The 18,599-nt window shown below is 31.5% G+C and overlaps 1 protein-coding gene and 1 long non-coding RNA gene across 7 annotated transcripts in view; one reads left to right on the top strand and one right to left on the bottom strand.

Moving 5' to 3' along the window:
* The window catches only part of LOC141456326 (tubulointerstitial nephritis antigen-like), a 46,439-nt gene that overhangs the window by 6,786 nt on the left and 21,054 nt on the right, over window positions 1-18,599 (bottom strand). For 3 of the 4 annotated variants that reach the window (XM_074132228.1, XM_074132230.1, XM_074132229.1), the window contains one exon: window positions 1,076-1,298. In XM_074132228.1, the coding sequence (XP_073988329.1) occupies window positions 1,076-1,298 (223 nt within the window). Of the gene's footprint in view, window positions 1-1,075; window positions 1,299-18,433; window positions 18,591-18,599 lie in introns of those variants that run through there. The other variant, XM_074132227.1, reaches the window with a different exon arrangement.
* LOC141456330 (uncharacterized) lies at window positions 279-2,744 on the top strand. 3 transcript variants are annotated; one of them, XR_012459725.1, is made up of 4 exons: window positions 279-432; window positions 535-647; window positions 1,082-1,313; window positions 1,563-2,744. It is a non-coding gene; the product is annotated as an uncharacterized lncRNA (long non-coding RNA). The 3 variants fall into 3 exon arrangements; XR_012459724.1 differs by having other exon boundaries at window positions 1,082-1,331; XR_012459726.1 differs by lacking the exon at window positions 1,563-2,744 and adding an exon at window positions 1,459-1,473 and having other exon boundaries at window positions 1,082-1,331.

The raw sequence follows: 18,599 nt of genomic DNA, 5'->3' as shown, positions 1-18,599 counted from the left end.
GCTTGTCGAGCACTCCTAAAACTCAAATTCTAGTTTGAACAATTAGAAATTTAAAAAAAAGGTAGGGAACGAAATCATACGATTTTTTCTATTATTTAATGTTATTGAAGCGGAAAACAAATACCGACACAAGCAAAGATTAATACATTCTCAAGGTAAATAAATCAAAAAACATTAAGCAACCCAAGCACAATAGGAATGAACATATTAATCGGCTGGATCAATTTCATTAATTGTGCAATTAATAATAAGAACAATGAGGTCTCTCCATTACATACATGAACATATTTATGAACATATGATTTTATTTTTATTTCTTACAAATTATTAAGAATATAGTGTTCATAATACAACTCAAGTTATCAGGCGGGAAACTGAATTTTTTTGTACACAAATGCGCAATATTTTTTCCACACACGCATTATTGTAAAGGTTTATAATAATAATACTATTTAAATAACTTTTTTTTTTCTACAGTATAAACAACTATTAATTTCTCTATTCCTATTAAGAGGAAATATCTTAATATTACAGTTCCCATTGTCTCGGCATCCGCAAAATGCAGCCTTTCTGGTTAAATTAGATAAAACGTACCTAATGTTGGTGTTCAAGAATCGTCAATAAGAACTCTGAGAAAACTAGGCTATGTATATTTTCAATTTTGAATTTTGATTTATATTATTTTGAATTATTATTTGTTATGTTATTATTATTATTTTGATTTTACTCAATATTTTTGTGTCTCTTTGGTTTTAGTATATTTTAGTTCGTGCCTTACTATTAATTTTGTCATTTAAATTAGCACTGCATTAAATTTTATTGGACGACTTTCAATAAATACTATAGAGCGGGCTTTACGTCCAACTATCAAATTATGTGTCGTTACTTACTATAGTTACTTTAATATAAATTTGTCTTATTGACCAATAAATAAAATCCGAGGCCTAGACCGGGAATCGAACCCAGTACCACAATACACCACACCTTAGCCTAACCGCTCCGTTATTGTGAAGCCTTACAGTTATAAAATAAAGCAATTTGGGAAGAGTTACTTTTTTTAAATCACTTTACTTACGTTTAGGAGGAGCTGGTTTTCCATAGCATGTACTATTCATATCCTCACAACAGTCTCGGGCTTTGTGGCAAAATATATCACAATAGCAGAGACTGCCATGATTTGGCACACTACATCTGTCCTCACGGCCGTCGCAACATTTTGGTTCAGATCTTTGCTGGCAATATCCAGGATTTCCATAATATTGGGCCCGAACACCTAGATATAATGATGCTGTGATTACCTGAAAACAGAAATGGTAATTTTATTTTTATTGGTAAGTTTAAAACATTAATACACTAGTCTTTAATCAAGTTGCTTTCACACTATCTATCGAGATACCTGAACAAAAAAAAAAATAAATAAAATAATGGAATCAAAAATATTTTCCTGATTACTTACAGAATCTGCGTCTAGAAGAGATGACAAAAAAAAATTGAGATTTTTTACATTTTACCAACAAATGTTTTTTAGTTTTCACACCAGAAACTACTCATTTTTATTTTAGGAGTAAGAATCTCTGAAGAAAAGTTGAACAATACAGAAACTTCTAAGGTGAAATATAGTTATGAGAGAAGATCTCGCTAAACTCACTGCTGTAACAAAAATCAGCAATATGCGTGAAATATATGCTGTACCACTAAACGAGAAGGGATATAACAATCTATTTATTAAATCTTCATTTTGAAACTTTTTTTTCTTGTACAAGTAGCAGTTTCAAAACCTCATAGTATAGGTAGTCATTCTTCGATATTTGCAACAGCACGGATTTAGAGAAATCATAGGCAAATCTAGCTAGCACCTCAACCAATCTCACTTACATATTATAGACAACTTACATTCAACGAACAATCAGTGACATCAAAACAAAGATGATTTTGATAGCAAATTAATATTTCTTCCCATACAGAAGCTTAAGTTGAAAATAAATTGTAATAGAGGTGGTGTGAGCAAGCCAATTCGGCCTTCTTATTAGCGAAAACAATACTATTCTACGATCCAGCTAATAAAGCAATAAAATAGAAATAGTCGTAAATAACATGTCTTGAAATGGTTGTCGGATGCTGCATATCTAGGATGATCAATAAGCTTAAAACATTGAGTGAAATCACTGTCCTGAACACAGTACAATTCAATGTAATAAAGAACAGAAAGTATTTTGCTAAGTGTAAAAGTAAAGTGCTTGAGAGGTGTATAATATCCTGCCTCACTTATGCAACAGAAACTCTAGCAATGGCCAAGAAGGACCTGCAGAGATTGCAAAAACACAAGGCGATGAAGAGGAGGATGCTACCAGTAAGGACAGAATTAGAAGCTCTATTAAAAGAGAACGAATATGTGTCCAAGGATTGAACAATTCCTAAATTGAAGTGAGCAGGCACTTTTGGAATTTAGAAAAAAAAAAATTCGTAGGCAAAGAAAGCGCTAGTTGGATGAATTAGTTTAGTTTGCCTAGGCTAGATATATCAGAATTGTATGACCAAAAAATGTGGCTATCTTTGGAAAAGGCCTTCGCTCCTATATTAGTCTGGTTTCAAGATTATCGCATGTAAGCAACAATAGAGAATTGAATTTTATATATAAAAATAGATGCTTCAAAAATGAGTAAAAAAATGAATTCCTAATAAATTAAGAATTTGTATACTATGTTGTGTATAGTAAATATAGTATAGTGTATAATAATTATAATTAGGTTTGTATTTTCTTTTTGTTTCAGATCAGTACAGGCTATATTTATTTATTTCTCGAAAGTAATCTATATATTTTCAAGCGGTAATTTGAAGTATGAATCAATTCCCAATTCTTATTTTCTCTTTATAAACTCATTCTAGTCTATCACTTTTAATTGAAAGAGAAATTTTCTTAGGTAAATCTCACAAAAGTTGCATGCTAAGGTTTCTTTTGAAGTGTCCTTTCCGAACAAGTTACTAATGTTATGGTTATATAAAAGAGCATTACTGAAATTTTAAATTTGGCGAAAATGATTGACTGAAAGTGCGATTTCAGAAAATTGTATTTCAACTTTGATGAAAATGGGGTTAAGTAATTTGCATTAAGTCCATTAAGACTTACGTATTTGAACTGTGGGGTTCAACCAAACTTTCAAATTTACAAAAAATCCACTCTCCGACAGATTACGAATTCTCCATTTTATGTCTCTAACTCCACCCTCCAAAAAGACCTCAAGATCTCATATGCAACTAATGAATCAAAATCTAAATACAGAAAATTCTTTGAATCTCTTCCATTCTGCACAAATCCTCTTATACAAAACCTTGCCTCCACGACGATTGAAACGCTTTTGCCTCGTGACCAGCTTCAATAGTACAAGAACTCCAGCGAGAGTGTTGCCGGTGGGCAGCTTTTCTCCTCAAGCTGATCCTGTCATGAAGTGTTCGTTCATAATATTCACTGATTGCATTTTATTCTCTTGTAGATTGTGAGTAGCAAATAAATTTAAAAAAAAATTGAAACGTTGCAAAAAAAAAGGTTAAAGGGAGTTTTGGGAAAAAACTGGAATCACAGTCGTGCTGCTATGTGACAGGCAATTGTCAAGCATTCATTTATCACAGGTCTGATAATCATCTAATAGTAATTTTTTGAACTTAATAATCGCAATTAGAAGAAAATCCAGGCTCTAGATTTATTTAGTGTTTACGAAATACTAATGTCCATAAATAAAGTTCAAATTACTCGCAACGGCCAAAACTGATCGTTATCTTTTGGGCTAAAATTCCATTAAGTTTATTTCAAAATTGGTTTGAAAGAATTTTGTAAAAGATGTAACCCAGCTGAGGCCAAAGATCTGTCAAAGAATTCAGTTCAGTAATAGAAACCACAACTTACAGATGCTGTTTTATCAAAAAGACACTCGTTAAACTAGAATCCATAATTGATGTTTGAAAAGATTGGCATTGTAGTACTAAAAATCAAAAGCTGCCCTCAGGTTTACGAAGAGTAATACTTATTTTTTTGGTGGGTGGGGGTGGGGGAGATGTTTGTTGAGAAGTAAATTATAGAGAGTAAAGTGTACACACGAAATACATCTTGGCATCCACTTAGCAGATCATTCTCCAAAACAAACAATTCATCCTGTCGAAAGAGTGAGGCAGACTGATCTCTAAATGAGTGACTCTCGTTAATTATTTACCTCATTTACACCTCCCTTCTTAAAAAAAAAAAGTTATGAAATAACCAAATGAGATCGGAGTTGTTTCGTCAATTGTATTGACTACGAGTGATTATTACAGTATTTCCGCTTCCAGTAGTAAGTGAAAATACTACAGAGCTAATATGTAGTAATCAATAAACGATAGATACAGTCTGAAAACCATTACCAGACTTCGTGATACGTTTGACCATTATTTTCATTTCCTTCTGCAAACTTAGAATGTTCAATCTACTTACCACTATCATAAACGTATAATGATCAACCTTATCAATAACGCAGACGCCTAAGGTGAGATAATTTTCAAAGATATAAATGTATGTATGTATATATATATATATATATATATATATATATATATATATATATATATATATATATAAAGTTGAATGCAAAAAGTGGACAATAAAGTCTCCGAGAGTAATGAACTCACAATGATAACAAGTACACGTTAACCGTTTTATCATACTACAACAATCTGCTATTTTGTTTTAACTGAGATAAGTCCTTAATAATTAAGTGCTAATATGTTTTTATTCTGTGATTCATATCCAACTTATTTACTATTTAAAGAAATAAAATTCATTCAAACATTAATATAACTCTGGTAAGGAAACTATTATGAACGTGTCAAATTGAGACCCTCAGTAGACTCAAGTACCATCAAGAGGAAACCAGACGTATTATGCTTTTCCAGCTACTAGCTAAAGTCACCGCACAACACCTAATTTCTCCACCTTTTCCATCGTATCTATATTTTCCTTTCTCACCCACCAATTGAGAAATCCCGCCTTTATCAAGTAATCACCATTTATGACTTGGTTTAGGCTTTGTACATTCTCACCCCCATACATAAAATATGCATTACTTCTTGCTAGTTAGAGTCACCTTGAGTACCCAACTGAAAGAGGAAATAAATTCTAGCTGAGAGAACTGCAGTGGTGTTGTATCGAACAAACAGAGCGGCTTTCTGCCACAGTATAGGGCGTAAATTGCTAAGAGTAGGGATGAAAATAATATCTGATGGATATGTATCCAAAAATGATGTCCTAAATGTCTAAAGTCAAATCAGGGGGGGAAAAAAATCTCTAAAGCAAACTTGACGCCCACAATAACACTTCCGGATAACCTTGCACTCATCATTTACATACACATGCGTTCTTAAATAGTTTTTCATTTTGTAGCGATTTATTTTTGTTACATTCTCTCTCTTCTATCTAAGAACAAAATTGATTACACACTAGATCAGTAGGCAAAAATAAATATGGTTTTCATTCATGTTAAGACCAAGGTAAATGTCTTTCTTATCTAAAGATATATCAGTGGTCAGAAGCGAGTCACTCTGAATGATGACGACTAAACTTACTCCGTGCGTTTAACAGCACTTCAGAGATAAAGATACTAAAATCGTCCTGTTTATCTTTAATTATAAACCTCAAGGTTGTATTCAATTTTGCTTTTACTTAATATATATATAATCATTGTACGTGCATCCTCGCTCAAGCACTTTCGACAAAAAGCCCATAAACAGTAGAATATGGCAGGACATAATAAACATTTGGTGCCAATCTAAGCTAAAGGCCTTGATTTTTTTGTTTTTAGTTTTTATTTAGGTAAGTTAATAAAATGTATAAATTGCACTTTAAAATAACTGACGTGCGATGTTCGACCAGAGAGTTCACATAATTCTATTCTATCGCTCAAAAAGAGAAGACACTTTTGTCTTATCTTGAGCGTGCTGTCATTTTTGAGCAATTCGCTGAACATTCACTCACATTATTTGTGAATCTAGAATCTAAAATCTAGAATTTTGAAATGTTGCAGTTATTATCTATTCCTACCTTGTCCGGATAGACCCATTGTAGTAAGTTTGTGAGAATGTTTTATTTATATGTCGAATCGTGCGGACTCGGAATACCAAGTTTAAAGAAAACATACTGCGAAATTCTGAAGTTACAAAAAAACCTAGATATGTTTTCTGAGTTTAAAATGCAGGAAAACTCGAGAAGATTTAATATAAAATTTTAAATTTTTATAAAAGAAAACCTTTTATATTATCTAACTATAGAATAGAATAATATGGCCCACAGTTATCGCAACCCATAAGAATCTATCACACATCTCCGGGTTAGACAGAACTAACCGATAGCTCAGAGCATCACTCACAATCAGACTTCAGAGACACCTTCGCATAACTCAAAGCCATGGGCGTTCACAGCGCAGTATGAGGAGTCTCGCTCCTGCTAAGCGCTAATTTGCGGTATTACCGTGAATCTTTTAAAAAAAGTAAGATACCTCCTACTAGAATTACAATAAAATGCACAATAAGTCTACTAGCAGCAGTGTCTCTAGGGAACAGCATCCGTCCCCTGACTAATCTAATCTTGTAAAATCGTTACAGATCATTCAAAATTAATTTCTATCTTAAACATCACTTAGAAAGATTAATTCACAAATACATTAGGGCAGCTTATAGTTAAATCCTAGAAATGCAGCTTGATCTTGCAGGTGGAAACCATCAGAGCCCTGACAGTAGCCAATAGTTTAGACGTGGTGTCAGGCGAAACTGAAGAAACTTATACAATTTTATTATGTCTATTATATTTGGAACTGATAAATCCCTATAAGTTTCTCTTTTAAATTGAAAAACAAAGCAACAGTTAATTAGACACAGTCATGCAAAAAGAGACTTATTTGCGAAAGGAGAAAACAAAAAGGAAAGTACAGAAAAAAATATAAGGTACTTGTAGTTTATATAGTCATGCTTAAGAAATAGTTGGGGGTGCCAAGAATTTGCCTTTTTATTTCTTTATTATGACCAAACGTTGCAGGCCTATTTTTAATACCAGTGCGTGCAATAGAAATTACGGCATCGTTATCTAAATTTGTCATTGGAGTTCATTACTTTACTGCTTTAATTAGAAGTTCAGAGACTGACTCAATTTTGGAAAATTAGTATTAACCATAAATAAATTTAAAGTGAAGAAATACCTCCATAACTAAAAATAGGAGAAAGCTCTAGTTTTATTAACTGAATTATGATATTACTGAATATTAATTACAGTTTTTCCGAAAATTTCTCTAATGTACGTTAAAGCCAGCATCACCTTCACAATTGGCACTAGAACAATCTTGCATGTATACTGTTTGCAAACGCCTTAACTTAATGAAGCCCATACATCAACATCCATTTAACATCCAATCTAATCTTGATCCGGGACCTTCAGAGAGTGACTTTGCATTTAGGCAAAGGGAACTCCCTGACCATATAAAAAAAATCACATCCAGAACGTCAGGGCAAAGGCGAGCGAATACTTCGAGTCCTAGTTTGACTCCAAGGCGCTAAACAATAGGCATCGTTTGCAAACACAAAGCATACATTTCAAAAAATGGGGAGATTTCCATTCCCTTATCCATATTTTCTACTAGATGTTTTGCAACAAGTTCCATACTCTATATCGTAGATGTTTCTTAAAGAAGCAATGCCTTGTGACTGGGCTGTGAACTTTATTAGCTTGACTTAGTCACATTACTTTTGCTAAGCTTAAGAAGAAATGACAAGTACCAGTATCTCTAAAATTCGCCATATATTAAGTAATTTCTAAGAAACTGTTAAATTTGTCGGTTATTCAGGTGAGCTGGACAATCAGACCCCTTCAGATTGTTGTCTCAACCCCGCAAGCTTCTCCAATAGTGTATCAAATTTACAATGGTCATACAAGCAGACAGTTCTAAAGTAAATGATGGAAAAAAGTTCGGGCCAGCAGCGAACCCATAAGTCCCTTTGTAGTAATCACGGTGCTTCATATTACTTCTGCTAAGCTTAAGAAAGAAGGACAAGCCCCTGTTTCTCATAAATTCGCTAATATTCAGTAATTTCTCTAAGGAAAAATGTGATTTATCCATTGTCAGCATAACTAAAATTCAGAAAATAGCAGTTAGCAAATTAGAAACCTTGATTAGTTAGAGCTTAATCACTTGCTTAACAAGAATTTCTCTCCAAAAAATAAATAAATAAAATGTTTCATGTAAAATTTGTACATCTGCTTTTTTGCAACGAGTTTAATAAGTAAAAAAAATCGATACATCTTTTGAAAAAAAAGAGAAAAGTGAAGGAAAACCGCCATAGTATTATTTCCGATTGAAGAAATTTCACAGCCAAACTACTATCAAGCCCCTTTAGGGTTTACAAACGAAATACAAAGTTTAAGCTTCAGTTGTTTTTAACTTTTCGTTTTCGAGCTGAAATATTTACCTACACCATTTCTGAAACTACTTTTTCGGGTTACGGGAACCTGAAAACGAAAATTTCTGGTGAAAACTCTATGTAAAAAATTTGCACCAATCCAATGTTTTTTCTCCTAGCAGTCGGTGAAAGTAAAAACGGCTCAATCAATAAATCAGAATTGTAGTACTCTGGTACTAGACCTAGTAGAACTCAAAACACTATCTATAATTTTAATTAATAAAATATCTCTTTTTATTTCACTGGACGCAAAGATTTGCAGTTAAAGAAATCTCTTTAAGCTTTACTGGTTAAAAATAAGTACAAAAAAAAAAAAAAAATTCTGTCAGCAAACATTATGCTGGTATTAACAATCTTTATCAAAATGATTATCTATTGCTGATGAAGTTTACCAAGGATTGGTACACCTTCCATTCGCACTTCACTCTTTACTTTTATCTAGCATCTCCTCTCTGCCAGCGATGAGGGGCATCTTCTATAAGGTAAAGAATGTTTTAATAAATTGTCCATTTTAGAATGCATTTCTTTTTCACTTACAAGGAGTGATGGATAATAAAATGGGGTTCCGAATCAGGTAATTACTACCACAGCAACTATGTCAGCAGGAAACCCTTTACTAACTTTTAAGGTTGCAATATACATATTATTGAATGTAAAGAGGGTGTAGGCCAACCGCAATTAAGAGATTAATACTATTGTACACATTTCAAATTACGAAAATCTTTAATCTTAGAAGCATCGATTGTTTAATCTGTTAATGTAAATTTTTAATTCTAAATAAAACTGCATATGATTAAACAGGAATTATTTGAGGGGGCTTTACAAAACAAAGATGACTACATCTGTTTACACAGAGTTTTGGTTGGATAGTTATGGTTCATTAGACTAGCAAGTAATGTTTATTTAATTATAAGTGTTTAAAGTTAATTTCGATTGCCAGTTTTGATGATTAAGCTAACATAACATAATGATAATATATTTTTGTTCGATTAATTTATTAAAAAACATACTTTAGTTTTTTCACCTGATAATTGATTCATGTTAGTTTGGGTTGAAGATTAGTCTAACTCAATGATGGTAACTGCCATAATTATTAATAATTAATTAATTTAAAAATAAATAAATAAATAAAAGTAAAGTAAACGCCTTTTTTTTCGGCTAGGCTTAACGTTCAACTACCAATTAGATGTCGTGGAAGGAATCAGAAGCTCATGCTTTACTACAAACCAGCGTTTCCCAATCTGTGGTACGCGAAAAATAATCAATAAGGTGGACATAAAAAATTTAAAAAAAAAAAATCACACAAAAATCTCCTTTCCTGAAATTCATAAAAATTATTTTAATTAATAATATTATACAGCAAAGTTGTTAATATGTAGAGTATAAGGTTGGTCTATCTCAAGATATAAGAGAAAATATAATACATTTAACAGGATTAAAATTGTCTTTCAAGGAGTATTTTCCAAAACCCGAAATCACAAATGATAATTGGAATTCAAACCCCTTCTATAAAGAAAATTTAGGAAAAGCTACATCATTATTAATAAAAGATAAGAAAATTTAATAGAATTATCATGTGACAGAAATTAAATGATAACTATGTAAAAATCTGCTTAGAGAAAGACTGATTGTAATGAGTAAGCTCCATCCAAGCAACATTAAATCTAATTGTTATTTACAGGTAGTTGAATGCTTAAAAGAAATTTATTTATAAGATTTGGACCCAAATATAATCCTAAAGAAGAACTTTGTAAATTTATTAATAATTTTGAAGAGAAAAATATGTACGCAATTTTTAATTATTTAAAAAAAAGTGTTAAAACTAAGATCTTACACTTTACAAAGTTAACAAAGTGAACATGAACTTCTTTGCAACAGGTACATTGTATCTCTATACGAATAAAGATAATAATAATAAAATAGAACTCTCGGAATAAGAAATTTCACGAAATACAATCATTTTTACGAAGTGGTACAATTTAGCATGACGTAACTACCAAGTGGTACGCGAGTCAAAAAAAGTTGGGAAACGCTGCTATAAACAATCTTTTCTAACAAATAAAAAGAGGTAATACGCGCGATTCGAACTGGGGATCTCGCACTTACAAAGCCACGCTCGTGACCGAGAGTCTTATGGAACAGAAAACAATAATTGAAAACGAAATTATGGTGGATAAAGATAATGTTTACATGGAATTTCTTTTAAAAGATATCAGTAATCACACTGATTTTATAATACCTAAAAAACGAAAATCTGCTGAAAACCTTTTACTTAGATTTGGTCTTAGCAGGAGACCTTACTGCAGCCTAGCAAACAAATTCTGTCAACCAGAAATATCCACGGATTTTTTATTATTTAATAATTTTCTCAAAAATGGCCCCATTGATTTTCTTTAAACTACGTACACACATTGTACTCACGGTACTCTACATATTTTATTCGAAATATTTTCCAAGCAAAATTTAACTAAGGGTCACTTCTGAGAAAGGCGGTGTAAGGTTTTCCTTTAAAGCAGTGCTTAACTAGTATAGTCTGTCGGTTGCCATGCCAATGTAAAGCGTGTCTTAGCTTAGAAAATCGAGAATTTTTTTTTTTAGATATCTCAAGTGCAATTTTAAAAAAAAATCATTTTTTAAGCATTAAATTTTGAGGCATCTTGTTCACATCGCTATCACTTGATCTTTTAAACAGAAGTTGCCACTGCCGATGATTGCATCGCTCAAGTACGTGAAGTTAACGTTATGATTTATTTGTATACCACTTCAAAACATTCGACTTTACTATAATAATGTTCAATTAAATAAGTTATGTATTGCACAGCTCATCAAAACATTAATGAAACCTCTTTCAAAAAGCGATTATAGCGAAACAAGTAGCCTTAATAACCTTTTAATGTCCTCAATCATTAAAAACATAATTTCGAAAATTTGTCTTTCTTTTATTAGAATATGAGAAATTAAAATGCGCTTCAACAAATTTATGAAATAAAGCCTTAATATTCTTAGCTGGAAATCATAGAAGATAAATGAAGTAATAATGTGATACTGATAGAGAGCATATGGTACATAAAATCAATGACTGATATATTAGCGATTTGAAAGGATTGGTAGGGCCGAAATTAGTCTATCACAACTGCTGATCTCACCAAGCAGAGCGCTCTTGTAAATACTCTTCTATGCTATTATGTACATAAAGAATATTTTAAGCGGTGAATAGTAAATAGAGAATAAATTTTGCCTTCAACTATTGAATTTATAATTAATACAAATTTAAAATTAGAATACTATTCAGCAAAAATGATGTACTCACTCACTCAAGTTATGTACAATCTGCTGTGAAGGTCATTAATTATAATATATATTGAAAGAGCTATTAATGATTTTTTTTATTCAATTAATAAAAATTTTAGAAAGAATTTTTCATTAATTAAATATTTATTAGTTCAGTAAGTAGTAAAGTTTGAACATTTTTTTTCCTCCAAACGTTGACATATAGCCACATTTGAAGAGCGGAGGTCTGAATGGTAAGGTCAAATTCACCTACTTTACAGAAACAGTGCCAAATGTAATAAAAAGTCCTATGTTTTTTATTAAATAAAGTTTATTTAATTAATGGCGGTATAAGTTTTTTCAGACAGGCTTTACGTCCAACTTCAAACATTCTAATGGACGGCAGCGACTACATTTATTTATTTCTCATATAAACCATTAAATAAAATCCAAGGCCTAGACCGGGAATCGAACCCAGTACCACAATCTCGCCTCTAATTGATCGGCTATTGTGGCGCCTAGGATGTTATTCTATTTAAGCTACTTCTCCAACTTGATACGCAGATTTATTTCACAAAAAGAACTGTTGCCAGCATCCAAAATTGAATTTTCACTGGAAATACACGGAAATACTGAATCGGTTTATTCTTTTATAGACCTTGATATCTTATTAGAAACTGCCCTTCATTTTGAATCTCACGAATATCATACCCAAAACAAACAGATTCCACGGCCTCCCAAGGCTTTTACCATAAGTTAGATCCATCGACCACTGTACCTTAATATGGTCTAAGTAATTTTAGAGTACTGTTCAGTTACAGTGGCGCGTAAAAGTATTTGCACAAGTGAATTATTTCCTGTTTCTAAATGAGCACACGAAATAGGATCCCAAAACTTTTATCATTAGAATCTTTAGTTCAACTTATGTACATTTAATAACAAAACGAGATAAAATATTAACATGTAAATGAAAAATTCAGAAAATGAAAGAAAATTTTAATTTTAGTGCTTAAAATGAAGTTCTTTGGCTTCCATTACGGCCTGAAGTCTTCTAGGAATTGAATTAACCAAGTTTTTAAAAAATTGGAATCAAGTTTTTCCCATTCTTCGAGTAAAACTTCAACCAGACGTTCCCTAGTTCGTAATGGTGTCTTCTGCTCCAGAATACTCACATTTTCAATTAGTCAGGGGATTGTGGGGGGTGTATGCAGTCTTCTGGGAGCGTTCTGCAGTAGCCACTCTTTTGTTTTCTTTATGTTTTGGATCATTAGCCTATTAAAAGATTTAGGAGTTTTGAGTAACCAAATTCTCAGCTCTGCTCTTTAAGTTGTCGCGGAATATACTCACATAGCCATCTGCTGTCATATTGCCATGAATCTGAACCAGTTGGCCGACTCCGCTGTACGCCACACATCCCCATACCAAAACATGCACTCTACCATGTTTGACAGTTGGTCTAACATGCAACTTTTCAGTTCTTGATTTGGCCTTCGCCAAGTGTATTTCTTACCATCGCTTCCAAAAACATTAAACTTGCTTTCATCATTAAATAGTACATTTCCCAAAATTCTATAGGCATGTATAATAGGTTTTGGCGAATTCAAGCCTCTTCCTCCGGTTGAGTTCTATTATGAATGGTTTGCTTCTAGGAACTCTTCCATGTAAATCAGCTTGATTAAGCACTCTTTTTACAGTAGTAACGCTTACATTATTTTGTGAAGTCGTTTCCACCTTTTTAACCAATTGCCAAGCACTCGATGATGGATTTATTGTTGCCTCATGGACAATGTTCCGACATTTTCTTGCCGTTAAAATTTTTGGTCGACCTTTTCTTGGTTTATTTAAGCATTTTCCCATTTCCTCGTATACTTTAATTACGTACCGCACAGTGAGAAAACACAAATTCAAAATTTTTCCGATTTCCTGGTAGGTTTTCCCCATATTTCTTTAAAAAGCCAATTTTTCTCAGGTTGCGAGGGATAATTCGCTGTTTTTGATGCCATGCTCTATTAAGACTGGTACATAATATAAACAACTGACAATGGAAAATGAAAAATGACAAATAACAACTTTAAACTTGACTTTTCTAGTGAATATAATTAAAATTTGCCAATATGAGCATATTCATTCTAGGTTGTGCAAATACTTTTGAACGGTTAATTTTTTTTAGTTTGTGAATTGCTAATTTACATGTTAATGTTTTTTTCTCGTTTTGTTATTAAATATACATAAGTTGAACTAAAGATTATAATGATAAAAGTTTTGGGATCCTATTTCGTGTACTCATTTAGAAACAGGAAATAATTCACTTGTGCAAATACTTTTGAGCGCCACTGTATATTGTCTCCTATGTAACAATATTTCACATAGACAGGATTGATAGAATTCAAAACAATTTGTTATACATGCTCACTACAGACACCCAAACTGTAACTCACCATTACAATCTATGAAAATTTCTCATTTCTACTATACAATATCGCAGATGGCTGTTTGACTTGCTCAATTTGATTTCTAAATCCTGAAATCACTTTTTGCATATATGTCCATGAAAGAAATCACACTAAAAAGAGCTCCTCTTCATACAGTATGCGAACTGAAAATTATATCAACCCTGATAAATTCTTTTTCTAACAAGCACAAATCTACTTTTCTCTTCAATTCGCGTAGATGACTACTATATTTAGTTTTACGTTTCTTGTATATTATAATCATTTACAGTTTCTATTATAAGAAGTATTCTTGAATATCCAAACCGTCGTATTTGTACTCGTATTTCATCTTGGTGAATTTATAGCTAATTAAGTAATACTGTGTCTGACTTAATTGGTGGAAGAAACGATATGATTTTTAAGATAACTTCCAAAGCATTTAAGATCTGCAATTTTTTTTTGAAGGAACTATCGCTGGAAATAAGAATTTGGTGACGCCACATAGCTGAGCAAGGACCGCCAAGCTAATAAGTAACGTGGGTTTCTGGGTTCGCAATGGAATTTCTAAATAATTAAAATGAGAAATTTATAAAACTTGTATTACTTCACCTTACTAGAAAGTACTGCGATCGATATTTTCGATTTCTATTTGTTTTGATGATCGGAAAAGTGGTTTTTAGAAAATGTTAGTAAGGAGCTTAAACTTAATCTTCCATTAAAAATGGTTATGGCTGCAGTGCTAGATAACATCGCTGATTTTGTTCGTCTTATTCGCACGCGTATTCTGAATCCCTGACAGGTTTTGGACTCCATCATCAGAGGTTTTATTATCATCAGTTTGGTGATTAGAATTTGACTTCAACAATATTTCCGTCTAATACTATCACAAGGTTTGGGGCTAACTAAAACTATTATATTGAATCGATTTTTGAGTTCTTCGCGATTTTTTTTAGACTTAGAATACATTTTTACATTATTATTTATTTTCATTATTATTTATATTACAATATTTTTTTATATTCGATGCTTTATTTCAAACTTTTTCAGTAAAATATATACTTAGGGATTCTCAGGAATGTTGAGCTTCCCTCCAAGCGCCACTTCAGGATAAGAGGAAACAAGTGCAAGCTCAACGATCTGAATTAGAAATCAAGAATGTTGAACTGATTTAATTTATCAAGACTGAAAGTTTCGCTAGTAACAATAAAGAAAGTTGATAGATAAAATTAATTCATAGTAAATATTAAGATCATCTGCAAAATCTGTCATCTTCAGGGCTGTGGAACAAATTTTTTACAGAAACTGATTACAGTGTACATTGATTTCATCAATCATGTGAAAAATTATCATTATTGATTGGAATATGTTTCTGTAAATATATGTTCCACAGACCTGAAGATGATCCAGTCCCTTAGTACGAAAGCTGGGCAAATTAATAATAAATAAATAATGACTGACATTGGCAGCTTTAAATAAATGAATTAGTCATAAAAAAAGATGAAAAATACTCCATAAATAAATATTTCAAGTATAAGGAAATTTCGAAATAAAATTAAGGGAAACGTGAATACTTACTAATAACGAACGCCCTTCTGTTGAAACTGATAACAATTTTATTAATTTTTTTTTTAATATTTTTAATTATTCTGAATTAATTAGTTAATTGAAGAAACTTAGAATTCCCAACAATTTATATAAAAAGCAAACAGGCACTCTCCCAAAACATTTATAAAAAAATTGTTCTTCAGAAATGAGTCTCAAGCAAGTGAAAAAATAATGATAAGATTTAAGATCAGTTGGAATACACCCATGACTTTTTCTTAAAAATTCAAGACGAATCTTGACATGAATTTTTCTAAACCTTTTTGTCACCTCTTACTCATTAAATTTCAAGATTTTTGAGAAAGTTTAACAAATATTAATAGAAATTGTTTTTCTTAAAGAATATGAAATAAATTTATCTGCGATAACCATCTATGGTTATAGGAATTTAAGTAACACTTCGAATGAGATATATGTTTGTGTCCACAACACGTAACAAGCTCCGGTTTCTTCTACTATTACCTTTGACTCAAACTTCAACAAAATTCGACAAGATTCTCTCCAAAAAATATTTCTAATATTTAAGAACTCTCGGAAAAATATTTTTTCCAAAAAAATGTCTTGAACAGATACTATAGCTTATACTACTGCACTGAGTGTAACTAGTTAGAAACAAGTGATCAGAGATCCACAGAAAATTCTAAATAATAAAAAAAAGAATTCAATTCTATAAAGTTTGGTATTGCTTTAATATAGCATGCTTTAATGTACCTTAACATTATATAGAAATTAAGAGCGATCGATGCCTAAAGTTAACCTTTCTGAAAATCCCCAAAAAATAATTTTTAAGGAAAGGAATTCAAATACGTTATTGAGGAGAAGTAGTCCATGAAAATCAAATTTTTTAAGAATATCACAATATATTGAAACTATAGAACCGTAAAATGACAATAACAGAATACCAACGCATAATACTTTCTGCGATTTCCAAGATTTAAGATTTTCTGTACATAGATTTTTTGAATGATATGAAAAATTAAGCGACCGTTAAAGAACAATTAAAAACACTGGTGACTGTGTTTAATCCGAAGACAACTGTAAAAACGATTCTTCCGGTCATCAGAAATCTCAAAATTTTTGCAACACATTTGTAAGGTACTTGAAAATATTAAAACAGAAGATTCTACTGTCTTACGATGGCCCCCTCATAGAGACCCATTTAAAACGAATTTTCTTAATTGAAAAAGGTGACAAACATGCGAAAGTATTAGCATGGTTTGAAGTAATTGAAAGAGTATGAACTTTTAAATAATTTTTTTTTCCGAGCTCGATTACCACAAAACTATACTAACTGAAACTCAAATTAGAAAATTAGCACGAGAACAATAATTACTTTTTGAAGAAGTAAGAAATTTAATCTCTAAAATCGAAAGTACCACTATTACCTTGTCTCATCCTTATATTAGAATAAAACTGCATAAAATTTTAACTGAATTATTTTAAATAGTAAAAAAGCTCTCTGACAGCATTGTGACAGATTCTTTACATAAGTGGACCGTGGCACTGAACTGCTTTTCATCAACACACCTCGCACGCGTCGCGCAATAAAATGTTTAATGTCTCAAAAATTCGTTCTCGATGATTTTTAATATAATTTACAAATGTAATTTTTCAATGATGGTTGAAATAAGGAGTCACTCAATTATAGAAAAAGTTGTGCATTTATTGAGCTTCGAGACCATATAGATTTTTTTAGACATAAGAGTAAAAATTTCATTGTTTATAAGAAACGTTTTAAAGCTCTGAGTTAAGCAGATTTATAGGAAATTTAATGCTCTTTCGTTTGGAATCAGCAGATTTGTTGTACAATAAAGGATAGAAAAGTTACGGCCGTTTTTATTGTGGAAAACGCGAATATCGACGGAAAAGTTAAAAATGCAAATATCTTACGACACTATTGAGAATCAAGTCATAGTGAATACAATATTTTTTGTTGCATTTGAGATGCTGAATCACCTCCCGAAGTTTAGACCTTTCCTCTGTGTACACCCTGTACATATATATTTTTTAATGAAACTTCAATTAGGAAAATTTGAAAATTATGTTTAAAATGGTTTAAAAATGTGTACCAGACACTACTTTTTTAAAATGCAAACCACTAATTTAAACAATTTTTTTGTTTGTTCTCAAGAACATATTTAATTTTTAATGCCTCTCTGCAGCTCAATGACCTATTTTAAAAATTTTACGAAAAACAAAAGGTAAGATAATGTTATCAATTTGACTTGTAAGAGAGAAGAGTAGAAGACTAGTTGACAGTCACACAATAAGTATTACTTGTTATATACATGTAATAAAGATATTAACACATTAATAAAGTCGTAAACAAGAAATGATACAACCTAATGAAAAACGCAAATACACACCGTAAAAGTTTAACAAAACCACAAATAAACACGCATTTGTTTCCTTCATGAAAATATTAACTTTGTTTAGAAAATGTTTTTCAATTTCTGAATATTCATGTAGTAAAATAAATAAAAGAAAAAACTGATTAAAGGACCAGTAAAAAAAAAAAAGAAGTTAGTAAAGCAAATGTCTCGCGACTCCTATGATAAAAATGCCGATTTTTTTAAAACATTTTTTAGAGGAAGCAGAAAAAAATACAATCGAACAAATTTCAACAAAATAAAAGAAATACAAAAAACCAAATTACATACCAAAGAAATAAATATTAATTGATCCATCTTCATCTGGTAAAAATCTTTTTTAAAAAAATGTGGGCCCAGTACATCCAAATCATTAGAAGTAATACGGAGCGCGGCCAGAACTAAACTGTTATCATGCGAAACTAGCGCGCTTTCTACCAACATTATAATACCATAA

Source organism: Rhodnius prolixus, unplaced genomic scaffold, assembly GCF_049639745.1.
Source record: "Rhodnius prolixus isolate KJV_2025 unplaced genomic scaffold, Rpr scaffold_4, whole genome shotgun sequence".
Taxonomy (NCBI): domain Eukaryota; kingdom Metazoa; phylum Arthropoda; class Insecta; order Hemiptera; family Reduviidae; genus Rhodnius; species Rhodnius prolixus.
The sequence above is the reverse complement of the archived record's forward strand: the minus strand, read 5'-3'. Positions and strand labels throughout refer to the sequence as shown.